This window comes from Urocitellus parryii, chromosome 1 (assembly GCF_045843805.1).
Source record: "Urocitellus parryii isolate mUroPar1 chromosome 1, mUroPar1.hap1, whole genome shotgun sequence".
NCBI lineage: Eukaryota > Metazoa > Chordata > Mammalia > Rodentia > Sciuridae > Urocitellus > Urocitellus parryii.
The window spans coordinates 159,183,826-159,206,804 of NC_135531.1; the positions used below are offsets into that span (position 1 = coordinate 159,183,826).

The 22,979-nt window shown below is 55.0% G+C and overlaps 1 protein-coding gene across 1 annotated transcript in view; it reads right to left on the reverse strand.

The window, feature by feature from the left end:
• The window catches only part of Sh3pxd2b (SH3 and PX domains 2B), a 73,659-nt gene that overhangs the window by 22,539 nt on the left and 28,141 nt on the right, over positions 1-22,979 (reverse strand). The window contains exons 3-6 of the mRNA XM_026401339.2: positions 19,336-19,411; positions 15,176-15,252; positions 7,726-7,817; positions 4,012-4,037 (exon numbers count right to left, since the gene is read on the reverse strand). Coding sequence (XP_026257124.2) covers positions 4,012-4,037; positions 7,726-7,817; positions 15,176-15,252; positions 19,336-19,411 — 271 coding nt within the window. The remainder of the gene's footprint in view (positions 1-4,011; positions 4,038-7,725; positions 7,818-15,175; positions 15,253-19,335; positions 19,412-22,979) is intronic.

Here is a 22,979-nt window from a genome sequence, read left to right on the forward strand (position 1 = left end):
AGGAAAGACACCATAGGATACAGGTGATTTAAACTGAAGGGACACCTGAGTTCAGGGACTCCAAAGAGAGGGGACAGTGGTGTGACTTGGAGCAGCAGGCTCAGCTCTGGGGGAGGACAGCGGGACATTCATGGCCACAGTTCAGATTTAAAATATTCCTATGGTGGGGGAGGGGAGCTGTGGCAGTGGGTCAGCATTGCCTCACACGTGTGAGGCACCGGGTTCCATCCTCAGCACCACATAAACATAAATCAACAAAATAAATCTCCACAAATCATGTAGATATCCAGGATCCCTGTTTCCTGTCCAAATGCACCCAGCAGTGGAGTGCCGTGGGAGTCGCGCACCCTGAGCTGATTTTGTGCGTCTCTTTCCAACTTGGGGGGGGGGTGACATCTTGTTGGCAGCTTGAAATTGGCTATGGAGGCAAGTGGCGGAGGCTGCAGAGCTGGGTTCCTCCGCGGAGAGCTGTGGCGGGGTTTTTGCCAGCACAACACTGGCACCCAGAAGGAGCTCGGAAGCCCCCGTCAGCCCTGTGTGGTGTGAAGTGTGGTGTGGGCCTCCTCTGGCAAAGGGTGCTGCTTCTTGAATATGTGACTGTGTTCCAGCCACTGTCTCCACTGCCTGGGAAATGGAGGCAGAGAGAACCCTGCTACCTGCACCCTGGGTGGAGAAAGCAGGAGGACAGAGGAAGTAGGACAGGGAGCAGATGCAAGATGGAGGGTTACAAGATGGGATCGGGGCAGCCTCAGAGAACGTCTCTCCCAGCTGCACCCTGCACACCGATGTCCCAACACTGCTGCTCTGGAAGATAGTGCCACCAGCCCTGAATTTCACACAAGAAAACAGAGGCTCAGCGTTATGACGTGACTTACTTGGGTCATGTAGCTAGCTACTGTCAAAGCCAGACTGTGCACCTGGCTCCAACGCTCTCCAGTGTGGGAGGGTATGGCCAGGAGGTGGGCGAGGAAAGAAAAGATGACAGGGAAGGAAGGATGGCCTGAGGCCTGCTGGCTATCCTTCCCTGTGAGTTCCCAGGGTCCAGTCAAGCCAAGCCTTAGTTCCTTATGGCTCTCAAAGGTCATCTTCACTACTGGCAGCCCTCTCCTCATCTGCCACCTCCCCAGAGGTCAGGCTAAGGGCTGACTTCTTCTAGCCTCCAGGACAACAGTGCTCCCAAGCCAACTGTGCCCCTTGCATAGGGTCCTGAGATCAGGAGTCTTACGGTCTCCACTGACCTCCAGAAGCCACTCCGGTATTGCATGGAGACACCTCCTGGTGGAGTGTGGCATTGCAGCCAAGCTCTAAAATGAATGATAATTGCAGTACCTTGAAGCTGGGATAAGCAGCTAAGTTCCAGGACATGCCAAGTGTGAAATCAGAGGATTCTCAGGCGAGAAATGTCACGTGGTCCAGCAGGAAACAGAACAGAGGGAAGAAGTCAAGAGGAAGGAGATTTGACAGTAGAAGGATGATTTTCATCATTAAGTGCTAAAAATCTTTCTCAAATGGTATAGTGCCTATTTTTTTCCTTTGTGATGACATGTGTTGAGTTTTTAAAATGATGAGTAAAGGCAAAGTGGGATTTTCCTTCCAGAAATTCACTGTTTTGCAAGGCTTGCTGGAAAAATCCATAAACAAGAGAATACTTAATAAGTAAAGGATAGAACAATCAAGCAGAAAGACACCCCTTAAGCAATCAGGGGATCTTTTAAATGGTGGTGAGAAGATGTTTTTCCTACAGGATGAGCAGAATCCGAAACCACATTAGCCAAAGTCTGCAAGAGCCAGCCAGCCAGTCATGACTGGGAAATGCTGAGAAGATAATCCTCCTCCAATTCAGGGTGCTGGCTCAGAAATCTCAGGGAGTTAAGTCTGCTCATCTTAAATCCTTTAAAATTCAGTCAAGAAAGCAGGTTCTAAAATAAGGGCAGTGTTCAAAGGTCAGATAAAACATAAGGCTGAGCCCAGCGTGGGCTCTTGGTGTGAATGAAGAAAGGTGCCATTTTCCACCCAGCTGGACTATAAATAAATCCACCCCCCCACTGCAGGTGAGTGATGTCAACAGAGGTTACCACAAATTAGAGCCGTCTCTCTCTTTTCCAGACAATTCCCTTCATCAAGCCTGTTCCAACTGGCACTTTGGTTTTCACAAACCAGAGCTGTTTCTTTCCTCTCTTCCCTCCCTCCCACCCGTTCCTTCCAAGGAAAGTCTCTGCATAGTCAAAGCCAGGAACTCTGTGACCAGCCCAGGAGTGGCAGCCCCTCTTTGCCCTTTTCTAAGAAACAGGTAATTATCCCTGGGGCTCGGGAGCTATTTGCAGCTTCAGCAGGATGCCACAGCCCTGGCCAGTGCCTATTAAACCAGGAAGAAAGTGGGACACTGGCTGAGCAGATGCCAGGGTTTGCTCCAGAGGCGAGGCTCCCAAACCTTCCTCCAGTGACGGCCTGGAGCCCTTGAAGCTGACCACAGGCCCCAGACCCAGGAGGCAACTGACCAGAGCCACGGAATCTGGAACCGCTGCTGATGCTGGGCAGGGGCATCCACACGCTTTCAGTTAGAGCAGGAGTAATACAAATCCACTGGACATGATCCTACTCTAAGTATTGAAGGCATATTGTAACTTTTATAAGAATCCTAGAAAACAGTATTATTTTGTCCCATAATAATACATGTGGAAACCGAGGCCCAGGAGAGAAGTCCTCCGTTTCACTTCTGGGATCTCTGCTTGTGCCAAGCCCCACCACCATCCCCACCAACCCCCTTCTACCTCCCTGGAGTCCTAGGAAATTAAAGAGGTTAGAATTCTGGATGCATTGGAGACGCACTGGCTCCAGGTCTGGCATGGGTCAGCTTCTGCAGAAGCAGGGGTGATCTTGGGTGGTGGGAAGACAAAATAGGGCTGCTGCTGATGTCGACTCTGACTCAGCCCAGGCCCGTGGGAACTCAGCGCCTGCCCTGGGTCCCTGCCTTCTCCTTTCCCATGGTTGATTCTGGTGGAAGAATTGTGTTGTCCAAGAAATGGGAAAATTGTTATGCAAGGGCAGAGGTCACTGCAGGGAAAGGGAAGTGAGCATGGGGACCGCTGGATATGTGTGAGCCAGGGTCCAGACATGGCTGACTGGAGCAGAGCAGAGGCCGGGCTGGTGCTGTGGTGTCAGAGGGACCAGGTCCAGATACGCGGCTCATGCCTGCCTGCCAGCTGGGGGCTCGCTGTCCCCTCCGCCCAGAATGCCCTTTGCTGGGTGGACGCTTCTGCTCATTCCTTATAATCCAGCATCCCTCCTTTCTGACCTTCCAGCACTGAAGAACACTCTGAGCTTACCAAGTTGTTATGTAACGGCCTCTAACCCCTGATAGTGTGGCCAGGAAGACGCCTACCCGCTACTCCATAGAGGGATCTCAGGAAAAGACATCATACCCTTTGTAATTTTTTTGTAGGGTAAAATGACCCCAAATCTTTCTTTTAGGAAATATGCTGGAGTATCAACCAATCAATCAAGCATCAACCCAGCCAGCCAGTCCTCTTCCATTCATATGCACACCCAGTTATTTATCCAACTATTCATCCATTCATCTACCCAGATATCCATCCATCCATCCATCCATCCACCCAGCTACCCATCCATCCATCCTTCCATCCACATGGCTACATCCCCAGTGTGGAACACAGCCCTTGCACCTGGCAGGTACTTAGAAGGAGTATGCTAAACACTGATTGAAGAGAAGAAAATGAGCAGGGTACGATGGCACATGCCTGTAATCCCAGCTATTCCAGGGGGCTGAGGCAGGAAAATCACAAGTTCGAGGCCACCCTGGGAAACTTAGTGAGACCTTGTCTCAAAAGAAAATAAAAAGGGCTGGGATATAGCTCAGTAGCAGAATGCCCTTGGGTTCAATTAAAAAAAAGAAAGAAAGAGAGAGACAGAGAGAGAGAGAGAGAGAGAGAGAGAGAGAGAGAGAGAGAGAGAGAGAGAGAGAGAAAAGAGGAAAATGGAAAATATTCTTACCAGATTTCTTTTTTCCAATATGCTCCCTGTACAGGAAAGAATGGGGGCAAGAAAGAATCATGAATAATAGTTAGTATTTGTCGTGTACTGACAGGAAAATTCTGTTAGAAAACGAATTCTCCATCCCACAGCACCGTCAGTGAGTGAATGAAATCCAAGCCAACCCCAGGGACCTACGATTTCTTAAAAACAGAAAGAATCCTCTTAATTATCTCCCTTTACCTGATAAGTGCTCTGGTACCCTGAGGACCAGTGTTCCCAAGCATTTGTAGAGTGGAGGGGCCCAGGCAGAGTTGAAGGGCCACACAGTCTGCAACAGCCCTGACACCCCACAGTGCACAGGGCCTGGCACCTGCCTCGCTGGAGGAGCAGAGGCTCTGCCCCTTAGTGGGGAGAGCAGCGCTCACAGTGCATCTCCCTGAAGGTGACCTGGGACGCTGCTGAGGCTGGAATCCACAGGGAATGAGGCTGACAGCTCATACGTTTGTACATATAGGTCGGAGATTGTAGGTACAGCTGTACTGCAAATACTAAAAATCAGGGTTCACGTAGCACTTAATTATCTCATTAGTGACAATGAGCAGGTTCCAGTGGCTGGGCTAGGCTGGGAGTTGTGGCACTGGTGCCATCATTCAATGATCATGAAATGCAGCCCTCTGCCAGGACCTGAGTGGCTCGGGCCATTCATTCACTTAAAACTCAGGACACCCTGGGAAATAAGTGTTACTTTGTCTCTATTTTACAGACCAGGAAAATGGGATCAGGAAAAGTCAGGTAACTGCCCAGGGTCACACAGCTGGTAAGGTAAGCCAGGTCTACCTAAATGTTTTAAAATTGAGGGACAACTGGGTGTGGGAAGCTGGAACAGGAGGAGGGCAAGTTCAAGGCCAGCTGGGCAACTTAGTGAGACCCTGTTTCAAAATAAAATCCAAAAAGGGCTGGGATGTAGCTCTGTGCATGAGGTCCTGGGTTCAACCTTCAGCACCAAAAAATAGGATAGAATCAATATATCAAAAATTAAAAAAAATTTTGAGGGATAATTAACAAACCATAAAACTCAACCTTGGAAAGTACACAATTGATTTGTTTTTCACGGAGTCAAAGGGTTTTGCAACCATCACTACTATCTCATTCCAGAACACTTCCATCGCCCAAAAAAGGAACCCAGACTCAGGTAGCAGTCACCTCCCGTCCCCCACCTCCCGTCCCCCTCCTCCCGGCGGTGGCCACCACAGGTCTTCCGGCTGTCTCTGCGGACCTGCCTACTCAGACACTCATTTACACAGAGTCCCGTAACAGTGGCTGTTGTGTCTAGATTCTTCCGCTCAGCATGTCTGCAAGGCTCCCCCGTGTCACAGCGTGAAGGAGTTCTCTCCTCCTTCTTATGGCCGGGACATCCCACGTGTGATGGGCCATGTTTTGTCCATCTGTGCTCCGGCTGTGGGCAGCTGGGCTGCTCCCACTCTTTGGCTATCATGAGTCATGCTTCTGTGAGCGTCCATGTCGGGGGAATCCCGAGGGGTGGAACTGCTGGGTCGAGTCATAAATGTGGGGCTAGTTTTTTGGGTGCCTTCAGACTGTTTCCCACGGCACCCATTTCACCTTTGCACCAGCGACGTGTGAGAGCCCCGATTTCTCTGCATCCTTGACAACAGTGGCCAGGAGAGCAGGGGCACCTTGCGGAGGCTTGGACTGCATCCCCTCCTAACGATCTCGTGTATCTTGATATGCTTACCGGCCCTTCGGGGTCTTCTTGGGGGAATGTCCATTTGAGGTCTGACTTGAAAGTCTGGTTTTTAACCACCATGGAATGAAGCTTTGAGGCATCCTCAGGAGGGCAGGGGGCTAAACTGGGAGCAGCCACTGGGCAGGGCCTGGAGGATGCTCTCCATGAGGAGGAACTTCACAGATGCGGTGCAGGGAGGGCCTCAGGTCCCCGGGTCCTGGTTGGGAAGCTGTGCTGCACTGCTCACTGAAACCTCATGATTTACACACCCGTCTGGCAGGAGGAGACACTGAGGCCCAGGGAGCTAGAGTGCGGCCTGGCCAGCCCCCTGGAAGTCCTTGTGGGTGGAGTCCCCCTTGGTGGCTGCTGCAGGATGCACCACGAGGTCCTCCCTGGCTGCTTCTGCATACGCTGCCCCCAGAGTGGTGTTGGGGCCTGTGACCAGGGCCACTCCTATCCTGCTTGTGCCTCCGCCGTCCCAGCTGGAGCAGGCAGTGCGGGTAGCAGGGTCCATGGGTCCAAGTAGTAGCGGCAGCAGGGCCCTTGAGCAGGCACGTGACCTGCTCTGTGGCCTGCCTGGGGGCTCCTGTGTGCTCACCCCAGCAGCAAAACCCTCTTGCAACAGCGCCTTTGCGGCCCTGGTCTCCCCGCCAGACACTGCCAGAGAAGACCCCGTTTCAAGCCCAACTTGGGTCTGAGCTTCTAGCTCCTGACCAGGAGACCAAGCCCGTGGAGTAGTCACCTGGCCACTCGTCACACCCGGAACCAGCAACTGGGTCAGCAGAGATGGCCTGTGGGGCTCCAGAGCTGCCCGCAAACACATTGCCACCTTCCTTCCGTCCCCCAGAGCCTGGCTCTGGGGAAGGTGCCACCATGGTGCTGCACCATCCTTCCCGGGGGAGGCTGCTGCACCTCACAGCTGGCCATGGGCAGGGGAGCTGCACCTATTGCTCAGAAGCCCAGTCACCTGCCCAAGGTCGCACAGGTGGAAGGGGTGCCAGATTCTGAATCCTTCTCTCCAGGAAGCCTCCTGGGACCAGGTGACACTCCTTCGGGAAGCCGTCGACTGCTCTGCCGTCTTCCTCCAGCCCAGGCTGTACTTTTTGTTTTATGTGGGTGTCTCAGTGGGTTCCCCTTCCTGAGATCAATCTGAGGTCAAGCTGTCAGCCAGCTTGACCCTTTCTTCCTTCCAGCAGCGCCCACCAGGCCTCAGCTATGGGCAAGTTTGGGTAACAAACGCATCTGAATGAGTGGACACTGTCCACGCTGGCCTCTCCTCAGAGACTTAGGGGAAGGGGTCCTGTCTGGAAGGCCCACACAATGACAGTCCCCTCCTTAGCCTTCCTGGAAGGGCTCCTGTGTGAGATCAGCTTCTCCTCGGGGACCCAACTGTGCCTGGAGACTTGGAGCAAACCAGCAGATCAATCCCTTCCCCATTACGGCTCCTTAGAAGATCCCAGCACCATGGCCGACTCCAGGAGGAAGAGCCGGGGAAGCTGCGCCCCTGAGCCAGGCAGTGCCAAGCCGCCCTGGACCCAGCCAGCCTCCTGCTCCAGGCAAAGCCGGCACAGCTGCCCGCCCTGGGAACAGGTGACGTCACAGGATCTGAGGAAACCTGATTCCCAACACTCCTGGTCCCAAGCACTTTGGGGAAGGGCCAGGCCTGCAGTTCCTGAGCACACCTAGCTCTTCGGTGAGGTGAGGTGAGGTGACCCGGCCAGAATCACTGCCACACAGGGCCACCACCCACCGGGTCCCAACACACTTTGGCAAGTGCTGCAGAGCATTATGGGATTACAGGAACCCCGCCAGCTTCTTTCACCTGCCAAAGGGGACCAGTGTGACCCTCACAGTGACTGCGAGGCCCCCTGGGGCCAGGCCTTGCAGGGAAGAATCAGTGAAATCTGGCTGGACATTACTTCCCCCCGGGCTGGCTGGACCAGCAGGGCAGGCGGGGCAGGATGCAGGGGGCTCACAGACCAACTTACTCTTTGGGGGGATTCAGGTCCTCGGGTCTTGTCTCAAAGAACTGCAGCACCTCATCACACTGAGAGATGTAGGGGGGCAGCTGGATCAGGGCCTGCAGAGGAGAGAGGGGGGTCTGAAGGAAGCAGGTGTGGCGAGGCTGCACACGGAGGTCTCGGGATCACCTGGTGGCCCCAGCCCCGAGGTCCTGACTCAGCAGGTCGGGGGCAGGGCCTGCGCATTTTGTCAAGTGGTGATGCTGGTATTTTGGGTTAAGAAACACACACAGTGTATGTGCATATGTGCCCAGAGGTATAGTGGTCACATCTGGACAAAGTGTATGGGCACATTCACACAGTATCCGACCACACCCTGCGTACCAGTTTGTAAGAGATGCTATCACTAACAGTGCACCCGGCATCTAGACTGTGGGCCCTGGATACTGGGTATCCGCTGTGCAAACACCGGGTTGCCTACAGGTGGACATCAGGCAGCTTCCAATACGCGTGTGCATGGGCTGGAATTCCCTGACTGGAGCATTATGCGAGGGGCTGCTTCAGAATGTGGAGAGAGGCTCGATGGAGGTGTCCAGGCCGACGGAGGGCTGCCTCATCCCGGGTCCCCCACTGGCTAACTCCATGTCACTCTGCCACATGAGGATAGGAAGAAGCCTCAAGGGCACCTGCAAGGGGGCTGCACGAGGAGGGCATAGCGTGGGACTGGGCATCGTCATCCTGGTTTTTCCACCAACAGGTTCCATTCAGTGTGTCACCGGGCATGTCCTGTGGGCCCAGCACTGTGCAAGGTTCTCCGCCACATGGGAGAGAAGTCCATCCGTCCATGAAGGATCTGAAATTAAGGCCTCCTGATAAGCAGCTCAGTCTAACCAGCACTGACTGAAGTCCCTCTGGCCCAGGTCCTGGATGGGGAAGACGGGGACACAGGTCTGTGTGCAGTGGAGCTGGGGTGTGCACATCTTATCACAGCCTGTGAAGGGCATTGCACACGCATACACATGATTTAAATTGCACAGATAGCCGCAGGTAGCTTGGGGGTGAGGGTCTCCCAGCATGTGTGAGGCCCTGGGCCCAATTCCCAGTGCCCCTCCCCACACACATCACAGGTGACCTAGCCAGCCCTGTCACCCTGCTAGTGGTGGCTCTGCAGTGAGGTGGCTTTCTGCTCTGCCCTAGAAGGTCTTGCTTCTTGGTTCCTTTCATACACCCTGGCCATGAGTCTGGGGTGGGGACGTGTCACTCTGCTGTCTGGGGTGGAGATGTGTCACTCTGCTGTCTGGGGTGGAGACTTGCCAGTGTTTTCTAACATCCCTTAAAAGCCCACTGTCCCATGCCCAAGTGCACTACCTGCAGGGGGCCTAGGCGCAGAGGGGCCACTCGGAGAGGGGCTGGAGATCTCCAACAGGCACCTCACACAGGGCTTGGGGGTACTTTGACCCTATGTGATTTTCTCCTCCAATCAGAAATGTTTAGTTGTGCAAGACACAGGGTTGGAACCTGCCATCTTCCCCACTGTGCATTCAGGGACATTAGCACATTCTTATTGTGACGCTGCCACCACCTCCTGTCCCCAGAACTCTTCTCATCTTGCAAAACAAAAACTTCAGCCATGGAACAGCAGCACCCCCTATCCCCGCCCTCTCCACCGGCTGTGAATTCCCTGGGGCCCCTCCTTGGAGGGATGCACAGAACCCGTCCTTCTCTGTCCAGCTGATTTCCTTCAGCACGTCCACCATCAGGGGTCACCCCTGCTGCAGCATGTGAAAACTTGTCTCCTGGGGTTGCCGCTGCCCCGCTGTCTGTGGATTCCCTGTGCTGCTTCTCACCCATTGATGGACACTGGGCTGCTGACCCTACGTGAGTCAGAGTCACAGGCTCTAATTTTGCCAAATTCCCTGTGTGTGACCTGCCCCAGGTTTAGAGTAGAGAGATGTGAAGTGACAGTGGGCACCTGGCCTGTCACTATCCACTCTTCGTCCTTCTCAGGTGGAGGATGATGACCTAAAGGGCTCGCTGATATTTTTATTGGCCATTAAGTAGCTCCTCTCTGCAGCCTGTCCCCAGGGCTGACCTGTCCCAGGCTAGAGGCAGAGTCCCAGGACAGGTCCCTCCTACTTCTGAGCCTCCTCCTTGTCCTGGTGCCGGCGGCCAGTGTCATTCTCCTGTCCAGGACGAGCTGCTGCCTGTGCCCCTCCCCATAGGTCTCCCCTTCCTCTGCAGGCCCATGACGAAGGGGCTGATGACATGCTGGAGTGTGGTGTGGCCTCCACGCGCTGAGATCCCTGCTCTCCTGAGGGTGGCTCAGCACCGCTGGCTCCTGAATGCACGGTCTCCCTATGTCACCCTGGGCGGCCGGGGAAGCAGAGGCTCAGAGGAGGTGATCTGGACGAGAAGGACCAGGCCTGGCCGATTCCAGCGTCTACCTCAAACCCACAGAGGGCAGGCGTGGAGGCTGCGTGCCTTCCCTGCATCCCTCCATAACACTGGGCACACCCATGACACCAGGCTGGATGAGCAGCACAAGGAGGAGGCCTGGCCCTGGCACGGGGCCTGCTGGAGGGCGGCAGGTGGGTGTGGGTGTGAGCTCTGAGGTGGGTGTCTGGGCTTGGACGGTCCCGGGTGCTCTTGCTGGAGAAGGCAGAAGAGCAAGGGGACCAGCGAGGGTGGGACAGGGAGGCCCATGGAGACTTCCGGACAGTGCTGAATCTCCTCTGGTCTTGGGCTGTCCTCGGGACGAACAGCCAAACCCAATCTGCACCAGGAAACACACCAAGGCACCAGTGAAAGGCAGCGCCGTGTGCGCAAGGCCACCCTCTGGTGTCGCGGGCTGGCTGATCCTCCGACGTGACCTCTGCGCACCGTGAGGCGTCCTGGGGTTGACAGAGCTCTGAGGTTCCAGCCAAAGTGTGCTTGGTTCCAGAAGGAACCTTGTCCCCCACGGATGTGGGGATGAGAGAGAGTCCTGCTTGCTGAGGTCACTGTGGGCAGCCCATGTCACACACATATCCTTCAGAACCGGGCCCTGGGCCTAGGACCCTGAACTGGCCTCTTATCAGCCCAGGGTTAGGATTAGCTGGTCCTGTGTCTGCCTCCAGGAACCGTTTATGCCAAGTTGCATCACACAGACGGTGGGTATTTCAACGCTCCCAGGATAGCCCGAGCGGCCAGTGCTCGGGGCAGCCCGCAGCAGAGTCAGGTTCTCGTTGGGACTTTTGATGAGCAGAAGTTCTTAAATATAATGGGATCAAATAAACCAGTCTTTAGCGGTTGGTACATTTTGCATCTTTGGAAATCCCCCTGTCCCTAGAGATGACGAAGATACTGTCCTGTGTATAAATCCTTTATGGCGCTGCCTCTCACTGTCAGGACTTTATAAATGATACCACATGGGAGGTCAGTCCTTGTCACTGCCTTTTCCCACCTGGTGTCCCTCTACTGAGGAATCCTGTCTTTCCTTGGTGACCCACAAAGTGGTCTTTGCTGTGTTAGAAGGTGTGTGAGGCCCGTTGCTGGTCCTCAGCTCCAGGCCAGTGTCTCCTCTGCCAGGTGCCAATGTCCTGTCGGGGGAACGCCTGCCTGGTGGAGCAGGAAGTGAGCTGTGTGCACATGTGGGGCAAGTTTGGGACACGTAGCCCCATCCACCTGCACCTTTGGGAGCGTCCACGTCTACCGCTGTGAAGTGAGCCCTGGGACCAGACTGGCTTCAGTCGGCTCACAGCGAGTTGCCACCAGACACCCATCGCCAGGACCATCCTGAGGAGCCTGGGAAGGATGGCAGATCTGGTGACAAAAGGCATATTTCCACTCCCTCTAGGCGGGCAGGCCCCAGGAATGCGGCCAGCTCCAATCCCCGGATATCTGCTCTCTCTTGCGATTCCTACTGGCAGGGCTGCACATTTCCATGTGGCTCCCGTGACACAAGCTGTCTCTTCTGTGGCTAATCCCGATGATCTCTGGTTCTTCCAGGTACCAGACAGCTGCACACAGCTGTTGCTTCCCCTTATTGCTTAAGGATCTCAAATTTCCTTTCCAACATCCAATCCCCGGAGGCTTGGGCCCCCTGGGTAGGAAGGGAGCCTGACTCTGGAGAGAATGGGCCGGGGAAGCTGGGCTGAGGGGCGACTGCTGCTTCCCAGCTGGGCGAGGCAACCCCACAGGGCCTGAGCAAGGAGGGCTGTCTCCAGAGTGGGAACTTCAGGCTTCAGAGGTTTAGAAAAGGACAAAGTGAAGACGCGAATTTTCCTCTGAAAGTTGGAAGGCAGCAAAGACATCCTTGAGGTGGATGACTCTCCCTGTCCCCACCCCCACCCCTTTTTAAGGATACACATGAGAGAGACGAATCTGAATCATCTGCCTGTGTCAGCCTTTTTCGTAGTACTATAGCAAAATACCTGAGGCTGGGTACTTTATAAGGTGAAGAGGTTCATTTGGCTCACCATTTTGGTGGCTGGAGGGTCCAAACCGCATGGTGCCAGCATCCTGGCGAGAGCCTGTTGCTGCATCAGGACGTAATGGAGAAGTGGGAAGGAGCCAGCTGTGTGCAGAAGGGGCTCAGCGGGTGGGGCAGCCTCGCTCTGTAACAAGCTGCTCTCAGAGAACTCATCTCCCTTTGAGACCAGCACTCACCCCTTCCTAGGGTCCCCAGGACCTGGTTATCTTGCACCAGGCCCCCTTCTCAAAGGCTTACCCCTGCACACCAGCACATTTCACTACCCATGGAACCACACGGTCCACGTCTCGCCTCCGGCTTCTGCTCAGCCTGGTGCTTGGGTGATCAGTCGGGTTGGGGCGCCCATCACTGCTCTTCGCTGTTTGACATGCGAGCAAGCACATTCTGCAGCATGGACCCCACACTCTTCTGTCCACTCTCCCGCTGACGGGCGTGCAGGCTGCTCCCAGGGTCTGGCTACCATAAGCCACGGTCGCTACGAGCATTCGCACCCAAGCTTTGCCCTTAGGTCTCCATGCTCTGGAGCACATGCCCAGGAGGGGCAGAGGGGCTGCCAAGGGTTTTCCCAAGCGGCTTTTCCTCTCCAGGATGAGGGTTCCAGGGTCTGCGTCCCCATCCACGCCCACTGCCCTGCTGCTGTGGCCACTGCCCAGGCTGCCTGGCATGGCCTGGTGTTATCCGCATTGCCCTGAGGACTGACCAGGCTGGCCTGCGTGGTCTTACAGTCACCCCGATGTCTCTTAGGTAAGAGGAAAGTCTTCTCCCCATTTTAAAACTGGGTTGCCCTTTGCCCTTGAGTTCTTGGTGCATTCTCAGTGTCTCTTACCAGACACGGAGGGCAAGCCTTTCCATTGTCTTATGGCATCTTTTGAAGCAAAAAAAAAGTTTTAAGTGGATTTGGTGAAGTTCAATTTGATCAATTTTTCTTTTAGGCCTGATATTCTCGCTGTCATATCAAAAAATTCTTTCCCTATCCATGGTCATGGAGGGTTCCTCCTGGGAGCTCCTAGATTTATCTGAGTTGATTTCTGCACCTGGTGGGGGCAGGGTCCAGTTTCCTTATTTCTGACCATAGCCTGGGAGGCGACTCACCTGGAGATGGACAGGGCCTCTAAAGAGGTAATCTGAGTCATTGAGGATGGCCTGCAGCCCAATGTAACTGGCATCTTTACAAGAAGAGAGATCAGGGCATGGACAGGTGCAGAGAGAGGTTCCCTGAAGTCACAGGGAGGAGACGAGGCTGTCTGCAGGCCAAAGGGAGCAGCCCTGGGAAGCCCTGTTGCTCCAAATTCTGGCCTCCAGATCCGCGAGGACACGGATTTCTATTGTTCAAGCCACACTGTCTGGGACGCTTTGTTACACATCCCTAGGAAACTACTATAAACACAGCTGTCCCAACTGTGTATAAACAGACTGCCGATCCCTTCCCACCGAATCGTCTTGGCATCTTCACTGAATGCGGACAGCATACTATCTTGCGTGAGCTCATTTCTGACCCTCAGTGCTGTGGCCCTGATCTATGTGCCACCCCAGTGTCAGTACCAGGCATCTCCAATACTGCAGCGTGTAGGAGCTCTGGAAATGGCCAGCACGGCTCCTCTAACTGCCCTTAAGCATCAGCTTGTCAATTCTAAAAAGGAAAAAAAAAAAAAAAAAACCAAACACAAAACAAAAACAAACAAACCCTACTAGGATTTCAAGAGGAATCACAGTCAACACAGAGATCCGTTTGGGGAGAAGTACCTCAATGCTGAGTCTCCCAATCCATGAATATGGGATGCCTATCCACTAGTTTAGACCTTCTTTGACTTCTCTTGGCCATGCTTTGTAGTTTCAGTGTAAAATCCTGCACTTCTTTTTGTTGAATGTCATTCTGAGTATTTTTTTAAACATTTATTACTTTTTTTAGTTGTAGGTGAACACAATACCTTTATTTTACTTCTATGTGTGTGCTGAGGATCGAACCCAGCACCCCACGCATGCCAGGCGAGTGCTCCACCTCTGAGCCCCAGCCCCAGCCCTGTATTTTATTCTTTCTTGATGCTATTATGAGTGGAATTGTTTTCTTAATTCCATTTCTGGATTGTTCATTTGTAGATCATATAAATGCAAGCGAGTTCTGTATGTTCATCTTGTATCCTGGGGTTTTACCAGGCTCACTTCCTAGTTGTGTGTTTTGCATGGATCTCTTGATTATCTACATAGAGACTCGCACCACCTGTGGGTCATGGCAATTGTACTCCTTTCTTCCAACCCAGATGCCTTTCCTTCCTTTCTTGTGTGCTTACACTGGCCTGCTCCTTCAGTAGGAGGTGGAGGTGGTGAGGGTCAACATACTCACTTACCCATCTAAGGTAGAAATCATCAGCCCTCCATTTTTAAGGCATCTCTTGCTTATTTCTACTCTTAAAGCTATTTAACCTGAAGAAGTGAAAACTCAGAGAAACTACACACATGAAATATAAATATATATATTATCCATTAATACATATTATACATGTTTCATATTATATATACGTGTGTGTGTGTGATTTCAATATTTCTTTCCTGACCACAGCTTCTAATTAAATGAAATACAACCTAAGGCAGGCACTTGTTTCAAATATTCAAGGGACAGGAAAGCAGTTGTACCACCTGACAGCAGGGCTGGCAGAACAACTTCTCAAACATTCACACACAGTAGAATACTATGCAGTCATTAAAAGTAGGCTCAAGGGGATTTCTATTATATGAGGAAATTCTTATGTCACAAAGTAAACAGATGAAGAGCAAAAAAAAGTATACACACAGGATGGTCTCAACATTGCAAAGAGTCACTCACACAAAGGAAAGATGGCACAGACGCACATAAAACCCTTGATAGATTCTTCTGGGCTGAGGGATCATGGGTGATTTTTCCCTCTAGTTACTTTACATTTCTTCCAATTGTACAAAAATTTTCATAACGAGTATCTTGTAGCCAGAAAAGAAAAACAGACTAAACTGGCCGTGTGCTCTCAGCCTTACCTTGCAGTACTCGTCAATGGGTACCAGGCGCTTGACGGCCACATCCCGGACGTGGCTTCTCCGGAACAGGATCTTACCTGTAGGAGGGGAGAGCGTGCTGAGCATCAGGCAGCTGTGAGGTGCCGTGCAGCCCGGAGGGTGTCCTCGGTGGGCTGCGGGGGCTGCCTGTCTGTGCTTGACCTGGTTTGGTAACCCCATGAGTGTCCCCAACGCCCCATTCACAGCTCTGGTACGGGACTAGGGAATGGGTCAACAAAAAGTTTTGAGGAAGTTTTTAAACACATTTTTATCGACACGTGGTAACTACACATGCTTATGGGGACGGTGTGACATTTCCACACACGCAGATGAACTGGGGACAGAGCAGGTCCCTGGCCCACTGACCACCCCAGACACCTGCCCTGGGAGTGTCAAGGTCCCCTCCACCAGCGTTTTTGAGACGTGCAGGTCCTTCTGTGCCGCAGAACGTGGGGAAGTCATCCCTGCGGTCTCCGGGCCCCCCAGCCTCTCCCCTCTGCCCCATGGTCTTTGGCCATCTTCCCACTCTGTCCTGTGGACCAGCCTCTCAGCCTCCCTGTCCCTGAGGACACGCAGCACCTGTCGGGGCCTCACCTCAGCGAGTTTTGATAGAGGGAGGCGGGGACAGCCGTGAAGGAGGCCCCCATCTGTGCTGACCAAGGACCGTGACCTGGGCAAGCGGCCCAGGGGACAGCCCAGGGAACGGCCCAGGGCTGCGCAACCTGACAGTCCAGCTCCTCCCCACCATCCCCCTCTCTCGCCTCCCGGTCCCCAAACTTCACACTCTTTCATGCTCCTGCGCCTCCCTGGCACACCCGTGCCTCCTGGAGAGAACTCAGGGGGAAATGTGTGGAAGGGTCCCGAGGGCCTGTCTCCTAGGGATGGGGGGCACAGAGTCGTGGTGGCTTCCCCAGGCCCCCACCCTGCAGAAGGTCCAGTACCCTAGGCTCAGACCCAGGCCCAGCCGGGGCCCTCATTGTGACCACCGAGGACCCACTCCCCATCTCACGGGTCCCCGTGGGTGGGACTCCTGCCATCCAGAACCCCTAGGAGTGTCCCCACCTTTGGGAGAAACCAGGACCGTGTGGGGAACCTGCGTGGCAAGTGCCCTCCCGTGTGTCTACAGGCAGGGGGGGACACAAAGAGTGTGGCTTCATTTTGGCCCACACTGTGGCTCAGGGGACGGAGAGGGCGGTGACCAGGCCTCTCACCGACAGCTTGTGCACAGGCTCAGACCCTGACAATCAGCACGGGGCCACTGCTGGCCCCTGTTCACTGACCACTTAGGAACTCCAGGTGGGGCTGGGGTGGGGGCTCAGCGGCAGAGCGCTTGGCTCGCACGTGTGAGGTCCTGGGCTGGACCCTCAGCACCACATAAAAATGAATGAATAAAACGAAGGTACTGTGTCCATCACAGCTACAAAAAAGAAAACCACCACAACATCAACTACTCAGGACTGAGGATCTACCCACGGCTCAGGACAGAAACCCCAGGTACCTCCAGGGTTCCCTGGGTGTGTGACCCAGGACAAAAGCTCCACTCCAGTCCCAGCAAGGGCATGGGACAGGGCCTGCTGGGGAGGCCAAAGGCCCATCCCAGCCTCTGCTGCTGAGGCCTTGAGGAGTGTGGTCCTCTCAGAGCCTCTGTCTCCTCTGTAAGATGGGAAAGCAGCCCTTGTTCTTGGAAGGACACTTGGTCTAGGACACTCCGGGCACTGCGCTGGCCCTTAGTAGGTGCACACAAAGGACTCATGACTGGTTTTTCTTTCTTTGAAGCCGTCTGGAATACGCTGCGCTGCGTGGCACTTTGCAATTAAGAGCATGTGATCTTCCTCTGCCCCCGACTGCTTAAAGCCCAGCCTCTGGCAAGCCAAGGGCCCTTCCCCACAGCAGAGTGGTGTGCAGGACAGGGGCAGGGCCCTGCGGCCAGAGCCTCCTGGGCCAGCACCTCCCTGGTGGAGGGCCTGAGGGGCAGCGGCCCCTGCTGCCTTCGTGTGGCTCTGGGAGGAGGGCGCCTGCTGCCTCGCTGGCGTGGAAAGGGTGTTCTGGGGCGAGGACTCCGCTCACTCACTTGGTGGAGGAAGCCAAACTGTACTTCTTATTTTTCAAGTGGCCTCCTCTGCCAAGTTGGCTCTGGGCTCCTGCTGGGATGGAAATCGGGGCTGGCCCCTCCCCCTGCCTTTGTGCTCACATGAGACTTGCCTTTGTCCTGCTGACATGGCAGTCTGCACAGAAAGTGACCCCAAGGAGAGGGGACTGTGCTCCCCTGCCCTGGGCCCGGGGCCTCTGGGAGGAGCAGGAGATGGGCTCAGAAGGGACGTGCCAGGGTTCTAGGGCCCAAGGGGACCTCTGCAAGCTACAAGGGGTGCCTGGAGCAGGGACAAAGGGGCCAAGTCGTGGAGAGCAGTGTCTTGGCTAATTCTTGGGTGGGACAGGGTTACGTAACCACCAAAGCTCTAGAGCTGGGAGAGGGCCAGCTGGGGGCCAGGCCAGTCCTCTTCTTGGGGAGCTTTTCCAGAGCTGCTTTTGCCTTTCATGCAGGAAAAAAGCGCTGACTCTTTCCTTTCCTTTCTTGAAGAAATCCCTGTTTTCAGAGCCCCGTTTAACTTGAAAGTCACTTATCACTCCAGGTCTTGGTCACTTAAGGGTAGCCCCAACACAGGCAGCCAGAGAACCCCTAAGGAATGTCCCAGGACCCTGTCTACAGGGAACCTACCCCGGCCACGAGTTGAGCCTCGTGAAGCCAAGGCTCAGCCTTAAAGCAGTGGAAACTGAGGCCCAGTGGGCATGGCCCTGCTCCAAGCCACAGGCTGGAGGCCTGTCGGTCAGATGCGCCTGCTCCGTGGGCTTCCCCAGGGTCGGGTGGGAATAGACGTGTGAGCTTCAGGCAATGCCGCTCCCAGTAGGGGGCCGGACAAACCGTCTAGCCCTGTCTCTACACCTGCCCAGGCTGCTGGCCTCTGAAGACCACTGGCTCCCTGGACGGAGGGTTGGGAGGACACATGCTCATGTGACCCAGTGGCAGTTTCCTCGTCTGAAATAAGAAGGAGACCTATGCAGCCCTTTAGCTGTAACCCCTGTGACTGGGGGGTGACCGCTGCTGACCATCTGTGTGTAGAAACAATCACGAGAGTCAATGACCCCTGGCCAATGTCCCCTGGCCACCTCCATGCATTTACACCTCCTGTCCCATCACTGAAGTCCCTTGATCAGCTCTAACTTGTGAATGAAGAGAAAACTCAACGGCTGTCACTCAGAGGAGGTGAAGCCCCATGGTGGCCTGTAGCCCTAGCCACTGGGAGGCTGAAGATGGAGCAAGGTCTCTTGAGCCCAGGATTTGAGTAGGGGGTCCTGGGAGTGGGCCAGGTGGCCCAAGTGTAGGTGTGACCTGTGGGGCCAGCCAGGCCCACCTGCGTCTGAACCCCAGCTCTGCCCTCTTCTGAGCCTCAGTTTCCTCATCTGTGCTCTGGGCTCAGGAATGCCTGCCCTGCACGGTGGCTGGAGACTGAAGGTGTCTAGCAATTGGCCCGTCTTGGACAGTCAATAAATGGCGCGAGCCCTCTAGGCGGACAGCGCTCTCCAACTGGCAGACGGGGATGTCGAAGGGATCTGAAGCACAGCCAAGACTCGCTGCCCTGTGGTGGGCCCAACGAGCATGGGCAGACACCGAGGGTCAGCAGACAGCCCACAGGCAAGCGGGATGTGCCACAAGGTGACCGAGGTGGGCCGTGTGTTCCCCAGACACCAGGTCATGCCTTAGCCCAGCCGACACCTGGACGTTGGCCTCCTAAGGCCCTAAACAGAGAACCCAGGAGCCAGCCTGGATGCCGCCTGCTGAGCTGTGAGGGGTGAATGGGGTCGCTCAGGGCTGCTGAGCTGCGTCTGAGATGTGGAGCAGAAAAGAGCCCGGCAGCCGGGCAGGGAGCCATGCTCCAGGGAAGTGCCGTCGGCCATTCCCATTTGGAGGTGGACATGAGGCCCAGTCGTGGGCCTAGGAAACAGTGTGTGGGGCCTGTGTCCCGGGAACTCTGGTCAGTGGGACAGTGTTCCCCGATGACAGAGGAGGAGCTTGCAAGGTGCCCTGAGAGGCCTGGAGCTGCTCTGTGGCCCCGGCGTCCCCTCCGATGGTGCAGGTGGCCTACCTGGCAGAAAGGGGATGATGCGCTGCTTGGGGTCCTTCTGCCCTCCTTCCATGGGAAACTTGTCCAACATCTGCATCTGAAGGTAGAGAACACCAGACCTCAGACCTCTCGGAGCACAATCCGTGCGCCTCTGACCTTTCAAAGGAATTACGTGATACCCAGAGTTTGCTCTGTCCAGCTTTTCAGACCCCATGGAGAAGGCCACTCCAGCTGGTCTGGGGCCCCCAAACCATTCTTTACGTCCAAGCTGCAGATCGTGAAGGCTCGGGGCTGCAGGACCTTTCTTGGTTTCCCTGGGGCTTCCTGCCCTTGGATTTGAAGGACATGCAAACAGCACCCTCAGAGGCTCCAGAATTTCAGGGACGGGAATCATCCTGCTTCCTAGAGCGGCTAGGTTGTGTTAACAAACCACAACAGGACTGGTTAGGTCTATGATCATGTCCGCTGGACCCAAGAGCTGCCCAGTGGCTCAGCAGACAGCATTGGGCCTGGCCGGGCTGGACGCGTGGGGACTGCAGTGAAGACACAGAGTCTGGAGGAGACTGAGCTGTACACTGGTAACTGCAGGTGGTGTTGGAGGCACCATGGGACGGGTGGGGAGAAGCAGGAATGGGGACAGACTGTGACACAGGGAAGCCTTTCAGTGCCCTGAGGCGTGAATGTGGATCACCTCACCCAGTATCCCAAACCCAAGGGTCTGCCACTGATTCCCTTTGTGCAAAGATGGAGATTCATAACTGGTACCTATTTACCATTTTCTGTTTCTCTCTGCCAGGGGGACTGGCCACACTCCTGAGAATGACTTCTCTGCCAGCTGGGGTCCTGAAGGGAGGGTCCAGAGTCCCCAATACCTCTGAAGGCCATGTTGCTGGAGTAAGATCCAACAATACGCCCAGTTGTCTCGTGAGTGTCACTTGTTATAGCAGCATATCCTGAGCTATCCTGACTAGTACATGGGTCAAGAAGTTAAAGCAGATGGTGAGGGAGTCCTGAGCCTCCCAAAGTAATGTTTGGCAGGTGAAAAATGTGCCTGTCCTTGCATTTCAAGGAAAAGGTCACTCTGCCTCTCCAGATCTGTCTCTCTGATAGAATCAAAGAAACTTGGAAAAGTCTGGGAGAAATGAGGTTAGTTAATTGCAGGCCTTCTGGAAGGAACAGCAGTTCCCCAGGTGGAACAGAAGGCTCCGCTGAGCATCAGGCCTAGCCAGGCATGCACTAGGTCTTCAGGCCCTGCCTGGCCACGTGGCTCAGTGGTAGCGTGCTTGCCTAGCATTCGTGAGGCCCTGGGTTCGATCCCCAGCACCACATACACTCACATACACACACACACACTCATACACACACACACACACACACTCATACACACACACACACACACACTCACACACACACACGCCCTCATGGAGTCCTCAGGGCACACCTTGAGCACGGACATTAATATCCATGAAGAAATCTGCCCAGGCAGTGGCCAACAAGGCAGAAGGGCCAGAGATTGACACTCACGTGCCACAGTCACCGCCCCACCCTTGGTGCTATGAGACGGTTATGAAGAAGCTGGTTGGTTTTCTCAGGCTGGGTTCCTGCCCTTCTGAGCTGTTTAACACCTGGCCCCAGAGAGGTGGCCAGCCTCGGCCTGGCAGGGCATCGCAGGGCTGCCGGCAGGTACGCGCTTGGCCAGCAGCCTGGCTCGTCACCTCAGCTGTGGGTTTTTCCCTGTGCTGAGGGCAGCATGCAGGGCCTCAGGGGTGCTGGGCAAACCCTCCCAGCCCTGTAGCCTGTGGTTTTACTTGTAGCTTTCAATCATTGGCCCTGTTCTATCCTGCGTGGTGACGGGGTAATACTTGGTCCACTGTCCTTCAGAGACTGGTGAGGCCACTCAGGGCCCTGTCTGGAAGAGGCAGGCTTCCTCTCTGGAGTTCAAGAGCTCTTCAACACCAGCACATAGTAGGAATTCAATAAAAATTGGGAGAACCAGATACTGATAGTGGGGACACTGTGGGGGGGGCAGGGATATGGGAATGCTCTGCACTTTCCAGTAGACTTTGCTATGAACCTAAAGCAACTCTAAAACATAAAGTTGATTAACTTTTAAAAATGGCTAATGAATGATTGCAACAGAGACAAGTTTGGGGGCAGCAGCTTCAAGAGATGTTGCCAAGTAACCCTGATGAATGATATTCAGATCACTCACACAGAATGGTACTCAGTGACCACTGCTACACCGGGCAGCCGTCGACGAGCAATTCACACAAGAGTACATCTGACTTTTGCAGCAAGCCCAGGAAACGGACCCTAGGTCCCAAGTCGCAGGTGAGGGCGAGGGGAGCAGAGAGGGCAGTGGCCTTCCCACGGTCAAGGGGTGCAGCAGACCCAGCACCTCTGCCGAGGCCCATTCGCCTTCCGCGAGGTCACTCTGAGGTGGCCTCAGAGGGTCATATGAACATGAAACCCAGCGGAACTGAGGTCAGTTCCAGGCCCTAGCCTGTGGGCATGGCACGAGGATCCGCTGGCCTCAGGGGCAGGGCCTGCAGACCTGTGGGTCCTGCTGCTCTAAGTGCTTTTCCCTCCGCGGATCTGTTTGTGGAGATAGTGCGGAGACACCATCGGGGGAAATGTGTTTTTAAAGAATGCACGGCTCCCTACCCATGCACCTAGACGACCACTCCCAGATTGGGGCTCCCCTGAGTGCCCATCCAGAATCCCCCCCCAGGGACTGGTCTTGGGAAGCCACCCTCGGCCTGTTCCGACTCGCTCTGGCCCAGGTGAGCGTGGCTGGGGAGCCAGGGGCTGGCCTCGTCTGCACCCTCCAGCACGTGGCCACTGGCCTCCAGGGCTTCCGAGCACTCGAAAAGCAGCTCTTGCAACAGAAGAGCAGAATTTCAAAACGTGCTTCGCTGGCTTGGTCATCCGCTGCCCAGGAGAAGAGAAGCTGCCAGGGAGCCACACCAAGGCCTGGCTGTGCATCCAGACGCCACTGCCCAAGGCCATCAGGTCTCTTGCTGTTTCAGAAAGAAGGAATCGCGCAGCGGGTGGAAAAAGACGACCATGTGTCAGCTTAGCTCTGCACCCTCACTAAGGCAGGGACGAAGACTTCCAGGGGACGAAGACTTCCCTCCAGGGAGCACCGAGGGCTGGTGGCACCTCCCATCTCAGAAGGGCCGTCTGGGAGGAGAGCGTGTCTGACTCAAGGAAAGGCGGTTTGGGGACAGATGTGGCCCCAGCGCCTCAGGCTGGTATTGGCCGGGTCTCTGGGACTCGCCCAGCAGGGCCAGGCTGCCTGCTGAGGAAGAACGGGTCCTGACAGCCCCATGCCCGCCCCCAGAGCGACAGAAGAAAACCCTCCAAAAGGTGCGCTAAGGACTGTCACACTCTCGAGAGCTTGGGACAACCAGGCTCTCAGTCCTGTTCCCACTGAGACAGGACATGACGCTGGCTGAGCAACTGGGGACAGGCCTCTCTGTGCCTGATGGGAGGAAGGCACAGACCAAGAGGCAGCTGCGCCCTGAGATGGATCTGATGCCCTCCAGACAGCTGCACCTGTGCCCTGGCCTGCCCACTGCCCTGCGGTGCGGCATGGGGGCAGCAGGGGGCTGCAAGGCCTCCCTGGACCCCATGCAGGGACTTCCCCTAGGTGTGCTCCTGCT